Source organism: Taudactylus pleione, unplaced genomic scaffold (genome assembly GCF_031769625.1).
Source record: "Taudactylus pleione unplaced genomic scaffold, aTauple2 ptg000170l, whole genome shotgun sequence".
NCBI lineage: Eukaryota > Metazoa > Chordata > Amphibia > Anura > Myobatrachidae > Taudactylus > Taudactylus pleione.
In genome coordinates this window covers 74808-90735 of record NW_028284572.1, presented here as the reverse complement: position 1 = coordinate 90735, position 15928 = coordinate 74808, and the positions used below count along the sequence as shown (strand labels likewise).

At 36.8% G+C, this 15928-nt stretch overlaps 1 protein-coding gene across 1 annotated transcript in view; it reads right to left on the bottom strand.

The window, feature by feature from the left end:
* Positions 1 to 1796: 1796 nt before the first annotated feature.
* LOC148521286 (uncharacterized) overlaps positions 1797 to 15928 on the bottom strand; it is a 62679-nt gene continuing 48547 nt past the window's right edge. Inside the window, exons 5-7 of the mRNA XM_088475330.1 lie at positions 8100 to 8151; positions 7272 to 7374; positions 1797 to 2841 (exon numbers count right to left, since the gene is read on the bottom strand). Of these exons, the coding sequence (XP_088331456.1) occupies positions 2375 to 2841; positions 7272 to 7374; positions 8100 to 8151 (622 nt within the window). The 3' untranslated portion in view covers positions 1797 to 2374. The remainder of the gene's footprint in view (positions 2842 to 7271; positions 7375 to 8099; positions 8152 to 15928) is intronic.

The following is a 15928-nucleotide window of genomic DNA, read 5'->3' as shown; positions in this document are numbered from 1 at the left end:
CTGCTGGTCTAACTTTGACAACGTGACGTTCTTTTCACTGCTGATCCACAGATTTCCCCTCTGCTGCAAACTGTGGCTACTGTTAGGTCTACACTGCAGAGTTTTGATATATTATGCTGACTGTGCCTCCATCTGTATACCATTGGTGTGTGAGCTCTGCTTGCTTTCCACAGCATCTAGCAAATAAAAGGGAAGGAAGGGACCAGGTAGCACCTGGGAGAGGGGGGGGGGGGGGGGTAGCGCCTTGGGGTATGAATTCAAAATTCCATTCCACCACCACTAAATTCCCACTTTGAGCTGTGTGTCAACATGAAGAAGTACATTAGGGACTTCACTGGATGCAGGTGCGGGCTCTACAAATTGTTGAATCAATTCAAAAAGCTTCTGGTCAATACTGCATAAAAAAGCATTTTAACCTATTTAAACAAGCTGGAAGCATAAACTTTCCATTACATAGAGATGTGTCCATATACAGTACCATCTTACTTCCTTGCGTGTTAAACAGCCCTTCTAGCCGCACCATGCCATGGCGTGACTCGGTAGCGCAGAGCATCTGTGTGCTTTATCATCTTCAAGTGTGTCTTATTCACAAAGTGATGCAAATAGGATGCATACGCAACGGATATGCCTATATTCTGTATGTGAATGTGGGTGTGTCATTGTAATTAGCAGAAGCGGCTTGGGTGTCCTATTCACATCACAAATTAGATGCATTTGAAGGTAAAAAGTTGCACGAAAAGACGCTTGGTGTGACTTATAGGCACGGAGGTAAGACATATGTGAACACATTTGTAGAGATGCATCCAAGAATAGAATATTTCCACAATGTATGAGAAAAGCTTCACACATCACTACTCTGTGCAAGAGAAAGGTTTACCAACATCACAAACAAATTCTCATTTAGTATTCAAGATGCACAAAATGAAAAAAGATCCCTTATATAAGTGCACAATGTCTCGCAGTACATGTCATTTTTCTGACTAGGGAGTTCTCGCAAATACATAAATCTGGTGTGATCCTTCTTTTCCTCCCCTATTTTGATCTGAAGAATTCTCATTTAGTTCCTTCCGGTCTGTCTCCTTTCCATTCCTCAGATTATGATATGACTCCGGTTACATGATGCTCTGTTCTTACCTCATAATAGAAGTGGACAGGATAGGGCTCCCCACATTATCAGCACTCACCTACAGAAGCATCCTGTGATCATGATTTGCTACAGTTTTTTTTTTAAAATGTGTGTAATTAATCCATTATATATAATAAATGAATTCTGTAGTGTTTGTGATTGTCAAAATGGCTACATACACTACACAAGCATTTCCAGTACAATGACTTGGAACTGTAAAACCCATAGTAGGTCCAGGAAGTTTTGGAAGGTTGTGTTTGAAATAGAGACTGGATCCTTAAACCATTTCACACTTATTTGGATTGCAATGTTTGACAAACCATTACAAAGTAACTGCATAGCGTGGTTCTATTTCACGCCTTACGTTACTATGGGACAGAACTATTTTCATTTTACTTCCTAAAGGGAGTATTATAGCATTAGTGGGCTGCATGAAGACCAGCAGGTGGTTTATGAAGTGACAATAGGATGACAATGAGGGAAGTCATCTATATCTAGACACAGACCCAAATTGACATGAACTAAACATATGATTACCTGAAAATGTCTGAACAAGAAAGCGTATAAAAACAGAACACACTTAAGATTAAACAATGTTGTATACAAAGAAAAACTCTAGAAAATACTTATTTACAGATTTACAAATTTATTCAGCATTAAAAATAGAGCATTATTATTTTTTTGCAATAAATAACACTACTGGGCTTTTTTTGTTCTGGTTTTTGAATGTAATTAAAATAAAGCATCAAATAAAGATTTAATCTTTGATTAACTGAATCTTACAAATTTAAAGAAAAAAAAAAAAAATTCATACAAATTGTGTCACGTTACAGGTAAGATATGCTCAAAATAAAATGTCAAAAATCTGTAGATCACTTATTATAGAACAATGAATCATTTTATGCATTTTACCCCACAAAATTTGCCTAAACCAGGCGTGGGCAATAAGCAGCCCTTCAGCAGCTGTAGAACTAATCATACCAGCATGCCCTGCCACAGTTTTGCTATTTGGCCATGCTAAAACTGTTACAGGGCATGCTGGGATGTGTAGTTCAATTACAGCTGGTGGGTCGCTTATTGCCCACTCCTGGTCTAAACAGAAACACCAATGGTAAAGTAATTTAAAATGTATACATTGCTGTAAATGGAAATTACACTATTTACATACATTGAAAAGAAATATGACAATGCCATAGATAACCTAGAGCTATTTAATGTTGGTAATACAAAGCAACTGGAGCTATGATTCTATTTGGAGCAATCAGCATCTCCATTAGTGGGAGGTGGTGGGGGAGGAGGTGGAGGAGGAGGTACAGAGTAGAACTGTAAGTTCTGCATATAAGGAAAATGCATGTTCTGTTCTGACCACATCATATGTGGTGGAGGATGTGGAGGTGGAAGATGAGAAGGAGGAGGCGGCGGCGGAGGAAAAGTTTGCATATTTCCATAATGTCCATAAAAACTTGGAAATGGAGCAGGGTGACCATTATTTGCCAACGGCATAGGATATTCTTGGGCATTCTGGTAAGGATAGGTCTGCTGCATGGCATGTTGTCCTGGAAAATTTTGAGGGAAATATGGTCGGTGATGCTGCATATACGCATTTTCTAGGTGCTGAGTACCTCGTCCACGGGAGAAGTGTGACGCAGAACTGTTTCTGGAGTATGGCCTTGAATATTTCTGATTTCCACCAAACTGGTTTGATTCCTGGGTTGCTTTAGATAAGGGAAAGATTAAAATACAAAATATTAAACAAAAAAACCCAACAACATTACAAAGGAGCAGTCTTGTCAAAACCGTAGGTCAAAAGCAAAACTTGTGTTTTAGAGAATTTAGACCAAATTCCAATATTGCAAACGGCTATAATATGTAAATATAAAATACAGGGGAAGCTGCGCTCACTCAAATGGGTTTGTAATGGCTAGCTGCGGTAACAGTCGAGTCAATCCCGACTGGTAAATCATATGAAATATAAATTACTGCACTCAGCCCAATTTAGGTACCGTGGCTGTAAAAAGGAAACCTAAAATAATGGTGAATAATCAGAATTGATCTTTACTTCACAATAATCTAACACACAGTATAAATTCTTATAAAAATCACATTAGTCATCAATTCCTAGTGATGCAATCTCAAGCATTAATGGCTAGATACAATGTAGGGACCAGAAGCAACATATGAAATTAAGTCCAAGATCTCTTAGATAGTTATAGTGCGGTGGTGATGCTGCAATTAACCCTGTTCAGGGGGTAGCAGTGTTATAATTGTTCCACTAACTAACATACATCGACTTAGTGGAATAATTAGAACACTGCTACCCCCTGAACAGGGTTAATTGCAGCATCACCACTGCACTATAACTATGTAAGAGATCTTGGACTTAATTTCATATATTGACTAATATGTGACTGATCAAATCCTGTAAAAGTGCTTGGTAAAACGGTAATACTACATAAAACAGTAAAATATAGCAAAATAAAATGTATATATATTACATATATACATGCACAGTATCAATGTAAAAAGATGCTAAATGGAATGTGTACACCACAAGAGAATGCACCCATCAATACCTATGCAATAAAGACATTCTATAATACTGAAATAAATTATATATACACAGTGTACATATGTAACATGTATAATTCAATAGGAAGTCATGCATGATGTATAGAGTAACTAATACATCTATAATGAAATGATACAAGCAAATCAATAAGCATTTCTCAAGGAAGAAGAACATAGTAGATATTGGAAACTCTCCCCTCATCATGGTTTAAATAAACTCAGGAAGTACCCTTATTTCAATGAGGATTGCCCTCTTTCAAATGATTTGGTCCTTTAGTGGTTATTAAACAGGCGACGCAGGATATGGGGGATTCTAATGCCCAGATTTCCCCCATCCTCATCAATACACAAATAGGGGTCACTTTATTTAATGCGGTGGGTTGTCTATTTTGCTAAAATGGCATGCCTTTCTTGGGCTACCATATTATTCCTACACATTTTATGCTTTCATTCATGTGTGAAAAATTATAATTTTCAAGTGTATATTTCATTATGTAAAGATGTGTTGAATCAGACATTTGCTGTTTTGGAAAGGTGGATTAATGCCTAAGAAACACTGTATAAATGTGTTTGGATACTGCATAAACAATTACAGATACTGATGTTGGAATGTAACAAATCAAATAGTGCCAAAATAGGCCCAGCAGCAATGGGGTTAAAGAGCAAATAAAGCTATGGTTTGACACTACACGACTGGGGTGTTAATACTTAACTAAAAATATCTGCCCTGCTTCTCCACTCCTCTGCAGTAGGCAGGTGATTCCCTAACAGTCCTTGTGTCTACTCCTGCTCTGCAGAATGCATGGCGGATTTAAGGTTTCATACATAGTGATAGTTTATAGCAGAGGGAATCTAAAACTAGAGTGAAAAGTTTTTGTCTTGCTTTATATTTCATTAGGACATGTTCCTAAAGATGTGGAAACCGCTTCAGTTGTCTAATTGGGCAGGGCTTAGTCAAAGTCAGATTCACATTAAACAATATCTTTCACCTTCATGTTTCAAATAAGCAAGATTTTTTTTTTCATATTTACTCATCCTTTAAACGTAATATTATCCATGAAATAATGTCAATCACCACCAAACATCACACAAGTTTGAATGATAAATAATGATGTGTACTGTGATTCTGATGTTTAACAAATTAAATGGTCTTTAAATGAACACCTTTCTGGGGAATTAGTTACAGTATGTGGAATAGACACATCTACAGCTGACCTGTTTCTTTGGAGTAATTTCTGTTTTGAGTGCATGACAATTCACCTATCTTGCTGCTTGTGATAATCTAAATTTCAAGGTCCCGAGTCATCTCCCTATTGGCATTTATACTATTGTCGGCATTTAGAAATATACAGTATTCACATGTCACTTATAGTTCCTACTCAATAGTCCACTATTGTGACCATACTACATTAGCTATCACTAAACTCTTTCGAGGGTGAAACGTTTGTCACAAAGCAGACTTCCATTTCACTTTCCCATAACAAAGTTGGATAGATTTTAATAATTATATATATATATATATATATATATATATATATATATATATATATATATATTAGGATGTGCAGGCTCGTATAGGTTCGAGTTTGCACGTCGAGTTCGGATTTTTGCCCTCCATAAAAACGGAACTCAGAAAGAGGCTACACGTCATCTTGCATGGACAAACATCATCATTCCTGGACTTTTGTCACTGTGAATGACCAAATATTTTCTGTAAAGCGCTGCGGAATATGTGTGCGCTATATAAATAATTATTACCAGTTATTTATATAGTAACTTATATATTGTCTTTGCTTTTCCCTATACTAAACACACTGAATGAACATTAAGCTAATATTGTGTAAATCTAAGAAAAAAAAAATCCAACGCATAAAGTGTGTATTTGGAAAATAAAAATCACAAATAGAAATGAAAGATGGACCGCCTCTTATGTGAAAAGTTGTATGTTATAACAGCATGGTCACATGATGGCATTTCTCTAATCTATTTGAACAGATTCATCTTCATATAAACTTTTCTCCTACACGTTAATGGAGCGTACACACGGTCAGATTTGTCAGACTTGTCAGATTTGTCAGATGAACGACTGAACGATTTTACCAAAGTTTTAAACGATTTGAACGATTGAACGATTTTTGACTGCATTAAAATGAATGGAATCGTCCAAGTCTGACTGCAAACCCATCAGATGTCAGATATCGTTATCTGACAAACGGGAACGCGCATCGTTGATCGTCCAGGCATGTCAGATATGAACGATTTTCCTTCAGATATGAACGACTGAACGATTTTTAAATCGTTATCGTTCATATCTGAAGGAAAAATCTGATCGTGTGTATGCACCATAACAGGTACACTTGACATAGCAAATCATCACTAGCTGGTTTCTGAATGCCTTTTGCGCAGGGCCAGAGCATATGTTGGTACTGTACTTGCCCTCGTGTAGCTTCTAAAACTGAAAGACACATGGGGATTTTTATGGGAAAGGTGGGCCCTCTCTAAGCGGTGGGCCACAAAGCAGCGTCACGCAGTGCTCCTATGGTAGTTTGGCCTTTGCAGACAAAAGTTTACCTAGTGAGATTTTAGACCAGATTACTTGATCCATGAGATAGATATGCTTTACATTTTCGATGTATTTCTAGTACATATATGGGTTACCATATCACAATGTAATGGTTAAGTTCCAGGTACCAAGAATGTGAAAAGTTATCACTATAAAATGTCAAACAATATACATGTGTACAGACCTCCAGGAAACAGCTAAAATAGATCTATACACTAATATTCTCTAAAATTGGAATATTTTAATATATAAAATGGAAACTAACATAAAATGGAATTAGACCTAGTCAGTCCCAAAGCATTTCAAGCTATAAAGGATAAATCCTACCTCCCCTAAAAAAAGGCAATTTAATGAGTGCTTGAGGAATCAACATGTCTAGATAACGTACTAAAGCAGATCAGCTCCGGGTTACAATTCTCCAACCACTGCCTATATATCACAAGGAGCAGACTCATGAAGATCTGTAAAAGCCACCATAACGTGGGTTATCCCAACAGGGTAACCTTGCTCATTTTATAGGTGCAGAAAAAACAAGCAAGGTTTTTTCCTTCAGTAATTACCCACAATGTGCGCACTGAGGAGCCTCACACTTTACTGAATCTCTCCCGAGTGGTATATGCTGCTGTGCCTAAGTACCCCAATATTAAGCAGGTACCATTTGGCTTTAATAGGCACCTTTTTTTAGTTATTTAAATCATAAAGAAAGCAGACTTCCTCGATGCAATATTGCATACTACAGCTTCCTACTCTTTTCTCTCTATTGTACTCAGAGTTTCTGCCATCAGGACATGTTATTTGTCCGAGGGTCCCAGTACAGCATTTATGCATCTCGTCTATTGTGGAATCACACATTTCATGTATTTACGCCAAATATGGCCGCTGCACTCAGCTTAGTGAGGTAAGATTTTTTTTTGTTATTGAACTGTGCAATGATTTCACTCGGACAACTACAGTATCAATATTTACAATTCTGTGAGAATGGGGACTCCGAATACTGGTCATTGTGCCACTTACATGATTTATCCTTATCAGCTTTCTGCTTCTTCTTTCCTGCATTCTGTGATTTTCTCTTCTGCTTTGCAGTCCTTTCCTGTTCATCATCACTGTAATCTAATACCTAAAAGGAAACAAAGCCGCTTGAAAACTGTTCATGTAATGTGGTAAATCAGAAAGATATACATACTGTATAGAAAGGAAAGGACCATGCAAAATGACACAAGGTGTCATATCACATCCTGAGACACAAATCACCTTTAATCACACATCCTTGGCAAACAGGCAGTCGTGTAGCCATTAGTGTGCTAGACATTATCTTATACAACATATCCTCCTTATATTCACCAGTGTTTCCACCACGCTGGGTGGAGAGTGATGACATTACTGTTACACCCACCAGCCCAGCATCAGGGAGATTGCTAGACTCTTTAAGAGAGATCAGCACTTACTCAGGAAGTCTCCTTAACATACTGTACAGGGAGAGTCTGCAAGTATGCTCTTAACACATCTACACATCCATACATAGATACCCTCAATCATTACATAGATGTAAAAAGCAAGGCAAAAATGTTTTCTCAACTTGGAACAATTAGCAACGCTTTAGATAAGATACAGAAATGAAAATCAGGGTAAATGGACCATTAATATTTTAAATTAACAAAGGTCAAAAACATTTAAATGTCAACATTCAATCAATAAACCCGGTGTTTGGCATTTTAAACTAGTTGATGGGAGGATATATAGGTATTACAAAATATTGATCCGATGCTTCTCGTCTTCAGTAAAATACCTGTGGAAAGCTTGTCACAGGCTGCATGTTCTAATCAGAATGGTTTATACACTTACATCTACTGGTGGCTCTTGATCATTTGTCCAGGAAGCATCGGAACCCTTTGCGCTGCAATAAAAAAAACAAAAATAAAGATTTGGAAGGAGATGTAAAAAGTGAATAGATATTGTTCCTTAGAAACCACAAAACAGAGGGCGCTATACTAGTAATATAAATTTCAATATTCATACAGTAACCTTTTATTCATTTGCTATGAGACAGTATTTTTAAGAAAAGCGTATCAATACATCTGTCCTGGACAGATAAGATGAATTCTAGAAGTCCTTTCTTGAAGTAGACCTTGAAACGACCATCAGGATTCTCAATACGTAGACAGTAACAAATTAAGTAGTTCTTCTTAGGTACAGTTCCTTCCTGGTTTTTTTTTTTTTTTTTTTTTTTTTTTAACGGAAATATACCCTCGCACCAGAAATCACCCAAACATAACAGGCCCAAAGGCCACTGTTCTTGATTTTGTCAAATAATATTTTTATAACGAACTGCTGTGTCAGCTTACATCAGTCACAACACAGTGTTGAATTCTATAAAAATATGATAGAGGTGAAGGTCCTGGCGCAAAGAAGAGCTACCCAGTTGTATAACCAAACCGGTCCTAAAACAGGGTCAAAATAGAAATAAGAAATGCCGCTATATAATCCACGGCGCCATCACAATATATACATCAAATGGATCTAACAGACATTAATAAATAATTACTTTAAAGAAAAAATAAAATTAAGTTATTTTTCACCCACAAGTAGGGGGTGGTAGTAGTCCTCCGTTTTCCTCCTTTTCTCCCTTTATCTTCCTCGATCAAAACCGCCTTGGGGTTACGTTAATATAAAACAAAATAAATAATCTATATATATGTGTAGTAACGTTTGTACCAGAATATATCAACACCCAAAGAGTGGTTCCAAAGCGCATAAGGAGGAGTGGGATATAATGGGGTACCAAAAACTACTAGAGAAAATAGTGGGTTTACAGTACTTCAATTTTTTATAAACGGACGCACCATGCTTATATTAGAGTTCAGTAAGTGACACATATAAAGGTTTCTTTATCGAATCCACTGTTAAAACCTGGAAACACCAGTCAACCATATACCAAGAAGGATGTGCTTATACCGATATAGTGGTATCTTGAAATAGAATTATGCAACTGATTTGCATACCCAACTTACAGGAACCTGTAGTTGGGATCCTTATATCATGGTATCTTTACACACCCATTAGCAAAGCAGTAATCCACTAGCAGGTCTTGTTGGATAGATCACAGAGCCGTGATTTTAATATTTATTTATTTATATAGCCCACACATTCCGCAGTGCTTTACAGAGAATATTTGGCCACTCACATTAGTCCCTGCCCCAGTGGAGCTTACAATCTATATTCCCTACTACATGTACATGCACACACATACAAACAAGGGTTAATTTTTTGGTGGGAGCCAATTAACCTACTAGTATATTTTTGAGTGTGGGAGGAAACCGGAGTACCCGGAGAAAACCCACACAAGCACAGGGAGAATATACAAACTCCAGACAGTTAGGGCAATGGTGGGAATCAAGCAGACGACCTCAGTGCTGTGAGGTAGCAATGCTAACCATTACACCTTAATATAAAAGTTTTCCACAATTTATTTAAATTCCAAATAAATCCATAAAAAGTAATCCATAAAAACAAGATTTACAATAAACAAGTTCAAAGTCTCAATAAGCAAGAGAGTAGGGAATTTTTCAGAGTCCTTTTTAATTATGGAGTAGGTCTCAATCAATGGTTGTACTGTGATGTTTATAGTGTAGGTAAGACTCCGGATATCTACCAACACAAAGTATAAACCAGAATGGACATACCTGGATAAAGATCACTCTTGATCAAAACGCATCAGTATTGGAGACAAAGATGAGTGTTTGATTTCTTCTTCTAGTTGGAGGCATGTCCATTCCAGTTTATGCTTTGTGTGGGTAGATACCCGGAGTCTCGCCCACGCTATAAACATCACAGTACAACTGTTGATTGAGACCTACTCCATAATTAAGAGGGACTACTCTATTGCTTATTGAGACTCTGAACTTGTTTATTGTAAATCTTGTTTTTTTATGGATTTCTTTGGAATTTAAATAAATTGTAGAAATCTTTTTTATATTAAAATCACGGCTCTGTGATATATCCAACAAGACCTGCTAGTGGATTACTGCTTATCTAATGGATGTGTAAAGATACCATGATCTGAGGATCCCAGCTACATGTTTCTGTAAGTTTTGTACGCAAATCAGTTGCATAATTCTATTTCAAGATACCACTATATCGGTATAAGCACATGCTTCTTGGTATATGGTTGGACTAGTGTTTCCAGTTTAATAAATGAACAGTGGATTAGATAAAGAAACCTTTATATGTGTCACTTACTGAACTCTAATGTATTTATGGTGCGTTAGTTTATAAAAAATTGAAGTACTGTAAACCCACTATTTTCTCTAGAAGCTTTTGGTCCTTTGGTGCCCCATTACACCCCACTTCTCCTTATACGCTTTGGAAACACTCTTTGGGTGCTGATATATTCTGGTACAAACGTTACTACACATATAGAGCCATGGCCAAACGTTTTGAGAATTACACAAGTATTGGTTTTCACAAAGTTTGCTGCTTCAGTGTATTTAGACCTTGTCTTCAGATGTTACTATGGTATACTGAAGTAAAATTACAAGCATTTCATAAGTGTCAAACGCTTTTATTAACAATTACATTAAGATTATGCAAAGAGTCAGTATTTGCAGCGTTGACCCTTCTTTTTCAAGACCTCTGCAATTTGCTCTGGCATGCTGTCAATCAACTTCTGGGCCACATACTGACTGATGGCTGCCCAATCAATGCTTGTAGTTTGTCAGAATTTGTGGGTTTTTTGTTTGTCCACCCGTCTCTTGATGATTGAACACACACGTTCTCAATGGGATTAAGGTCTGGGGAGTTTCCTGGGCATGGACCCAAAATTTTGATGTTTTGTTCCCTGGGCCACTTAGTTATCACTTTGGCCTTATGGCAAGGTGCTCCATCATGCTGGAAAATACATTGTTCTTCACCAAACTGTTCTTGGATGGTTGGGAGAAGTTGCTCTTGGAGGATGTTTTGGTACCATTCTTTATTCATGGCTGTGTTCTTAGGCAAAATTGTGAGTGAGCCCACTCCCTTGGCTGAGAAGCAACACCACACATGAATGGTCTCAGGATGCTTTACTGTTGGCATGACACAACTGATTGTAGTCCTCCCCTTTCCTTCTCTGGACAAGCATTTTTCCAGATAAACAATCTGAAAGGGAATTCATCAGAGAAAATAACTTTATCCTAGTCCTCAGCGGTCCAATCCCTGTACCTTTTGCAAAATATCAGGGAACAAAACATCTATTTTGGGTCCATGGCCAGGAAACTCCCTAGACCTTAATCCGATTGAGAACTTGTGGTCAATCCTCAAGAGATGGGTGGACAAACAAAAAACACACAAATTCTGACAAACTCCAAGCATTAATTAGGCAAGAACGGGCGGCCATCAGTCAGTATGTGGCCCAGAAGTTGAATGACAGCATGCCAGGGTGAATTGCAGAGGTCTTGAAAAAGGGTAAACACTGCAAATATTGACTCTTTGCATAAACTTAATGTAATTGTCAATAAAAGCCTTTGACACTTATGAAATGCTTGTAATTTTACTTCAGTATACCATAGTAACATCTGACAAAAAGGTCTAAAAACACTGAAGCTGCAAACTTTGTGAAAACCAATACTTGTGTCATTCTCAAAACTTTTGGCCATGGCTGTATATATTTTTTGATTTTGGTTTTATATTAACGTACCCCCCAAGACTGTTTTGATTGAGGAAGATAAAGGGAGAAAAGGAAGAAAACAGAGGACTACCACCACTTACTTTTGGGTGAAAAAGAACTTACATATTTAAATGTATTAATGTTTATTAGATCCATTTGATGCATATATTGTGATAGCGCCTTGGATTATATAGCCGCATTTCTTTAGTGTTGCATTCTGACCATTAATGGGTATGTGATGACCACTGTCACACCTTAGGGTATGAGCTCACAACGGTAGACACCGAAAAAACAGACAGATACAAAGATAGTATGACCAAATGCGTTTCGTAGTTAAAAAGACTTCCTCAGGGGTACCTCACTATTTGATGTAAAACATAGGTAAATTACACGACTGGATGGAAATTCACTGAAGACCAAAATCAGAAGAAAGGACTCCTAGTGGCAGCACCTCAGGTAGTAGAAAGAACTCCTAATGGCAGTGAGGTGCTAGATAATCCTGCTTCAAACAAACAATTACCATTTTACAAACTTGATAGCATGTTCAAATGCATGCCATCACATTCATGTTGTTACACTTCTTGAGCCATTTATAATCCCCCGCCATTTAAGCTTCTACAACAGCAAGGGACCACATAATGTAACATTGCTCTCATATAAATACCTATGGAAACTGTTATACTTTATAAAACACCGAATTTTATCCATGCTGAGGAGGTACCAGTCACGTTTTAAAACCAATAGACATGAACAAAATTTTAAGAAGGTATGCTGAGACCAAAGTGATATGCATATTAAGCACCAAACTGTGTGCATGCCGCCTCCACCAAAAAAAATAAAAAATCTACCTCACTTGCTAAATAAGAGACTGTAAGAGACTGAATGTCATAAGCATACTGCAATTTTCATGTAGATATATATATATATATATATAGCAAATTGTTTTGTATGGAAATGTTATGTTACCTGCTGAATGGACATATTATAATTATCTGTTCTCACACACCACATCGCCCAGTGGGCTTTAAGTTTCATACACCGTGTAATATTAATGGAAGACTGCCTACTATAAATAAGCTTGTAGCTGAGAAAATAGAGGATTAATCTACTGCTGATATAATGCAAAATATTAAACCAACTTGACAAGAAACGATTAACATCTTCTCACACACAATTAGAAGCATGAACTTTGTGTTTCATTTATGTTGCAGGGAAATATGTAAATGATGAAGAACCGTCAAGCTTGGTGAAGGTACCATTAATGTCAAGGTTAATGTAAACAGTACCATACACAAACATTAAAGTAAACATACAGTAGTAAGTGCAAAGTATATAACAAATGTTACATTTTAATCTTATTTGTAGATTCAGTGCAAATTTAATAATAGATTGCTAATGGGCATTTAACTTAAAACTAATAGTCATAAAGTGGTATGATCAGGTGAAGCAAGATGTTTTCAAATAGCCAAAGCTGGAAACCCATTTTTTGTGGGGTTTAAGGAAACAAATTACAACTGTTTGGTTAATTGATCATTTTGGTTACGTATTTGTTAGGAGGTACAATATAAGATTAATTATATTTTCTAATAATTCAAAGTCTTCTTGGAGGAAAAAAAATTAAAAATAGTATGTATAATTTAGGTGAGTACTGCTTGAACAAATTACAGATAATTATGTTTTAATGTGACCACCTCAGACATTTCACGAAAAGTCTCAGTACAGGGCTGAGTAAATCTTCAGTGTGGAATAGGTTAAAAGATTATCTAAAGCTGGCCACACACTAGACCAACTTTCATCCAACCAGCCAACTAGTTGATTGGTTGGAATGAAAATATGGTGAGGTATGGGAGTAAATGATGATCAGCAATTTGCTCCTAAATGCCAGAAAACAGATGAAAATGGTCGTTCAGACAAGTTTGTTAAATGTTTGATCTAAACAATTTGTTCAAACAACAGCTTTTGTCCATTTTCCGGCGTTTGGAATGAAAATCTGGTAAGGTATGAAAGCAAATGACAATCAGCAATTTGCTCCCAAACAATCAACTAGTTGGCTGGTTGGATGTAAGTTGGTTTAGTGTGTGGCCAGCTTTAGAATTTGTATTGTACAACAAAAGGGGAATCATTTCTTGGGGTAATTCTGAAGAGACTCTCTGTGAAAATATACAGTATATATACACTTATTTGAAAACAGCATTACAATATTATTAATAGCAACATTAGTAATAATATTTTATATAAAATGGAATACTATGTCACTTTCAACATAGACAGAAAATCTAACCATTTAAATTTATTAATATTAAGAAAGTATCTATGGTAAGATCAGAGTTTTAATCTGATTTATAGACAACTTGAAATGTATCTTTATTGTATTAATTGGGTGTTTGCTTCTGCACAGGATTACTAATTAGCTGAATCCGGAGCATAAGAGGTATTTAAACCAGCTACCGAGAATGGACCGCCACCTTTCTAATGAAATCGGAAACAAGTGAAGGAACATGTTAATCAGAACAGTGCATTTATTTCCAATATCCCTCTGTTGGAGACTGTTCTTTTTTAGGAATAACATCTTACTGATAATACCTCAAGTGTGAGCAATCATCCAGCTGTTCACTGCACTGAAACTTTCATCAACAGCACTTTACAGAAGGAGAATCACCAGCGGCACTGGCACATTGGGACAGGCTCTCTTGAGAAAGGCCACAGACAAGCCACTGGGTGCACATTGGGATGTACTTATATAATACAATCTCGCAGGTGAGCCGGCAATTGCTAATAAGGACATTATCCTTTTGGGTCTGTGCAATAGGCTATAGGATAAAACATTCAGCCTGACAGTCTGGATTGAATTATCATCATGAGGCATAGCTCATGTCTCAAAGTGACCGTTACAAAAAAATTACTCAAATAATTTCCAACAATCTTATCTAAGTTTGGTATAAAAACACATAACTTTGACTATATGAAGACTTATAAGTCATAACGTCACTCGTGAAGTGAGGAGCCTGCCCTGCGCCTGCTGGATCTAGTTAGATTCAGTCAGCGCGAGGAGAATATATTATATACATTTCACTCCACAATAAGGAAGGGCACTCAGACTTTTAAATGCATAAAAATAGATGAAATGTATACAGCAACGTTTCGAGGTGCAACCCCCTCTCTCAAGCCATCACCAACAGCATGCTGTTGTTAAAGAAGCCTAGTGGGTACGCTATATTCTATTATGTACACACAAAAAAAAAAAAAATTATATATATATATATATATATATATATATATATATATATATATATATATATATACACACACATATATACACACACATACAGTCAGGTGCATAAATATTGGGACATTGACAGAATTTTCATATTTTGGCCTCTATTCATCACCACAATGGCTTTGGAATGAAACAAAGATGTGCTTTAACTGCAGACTTTCAGATTTAATTTGAGAGTAATTACATCCAAATCAGGTGAACGGTGTAGGAATTACAACGGTTTCTATATGTGCCTCACACTTTTTAAGGGGCCAAAAGTAATGGGACCATCAACTCAAAAGCTATTTTATGGACAGGTGTGGGCTATTCCCTCGTTATTTCATTATCAATTAAGCAGGTAAAAGGTCTGGAGTTGATTCTAGGTGTGACATTTGCATTTGGAATCAGTTGCTGTCGACTCTGTGACAGCTCTTTGGATCTCATATTATCAGTGAAGCAATCCATCATTAGGCTGAAAAATCAAAACAAACCCATCAGAGAGATAGCAAAAACATTAGGTGTGGCCAAATCAACTGTTTGGAACATTCTTAAAAAGAAAGAACGCACCAGAGAGCTCAGCACCAAAAGACCCGGAAGACCACAGAAAACAACTGTGGTGGATGACAGAAGAATTATTTCCCTGGTGAAGAAAAACGCTTCACAACAGTTGGCCAAATCAAGAACACTCTCCAGGAGGTAGGTGTATATGTGTCAAAGTCAACAAGCAAGAGAAGACTTCACAAGAGTGGATATAGAGGGTTCACCACAAGATGT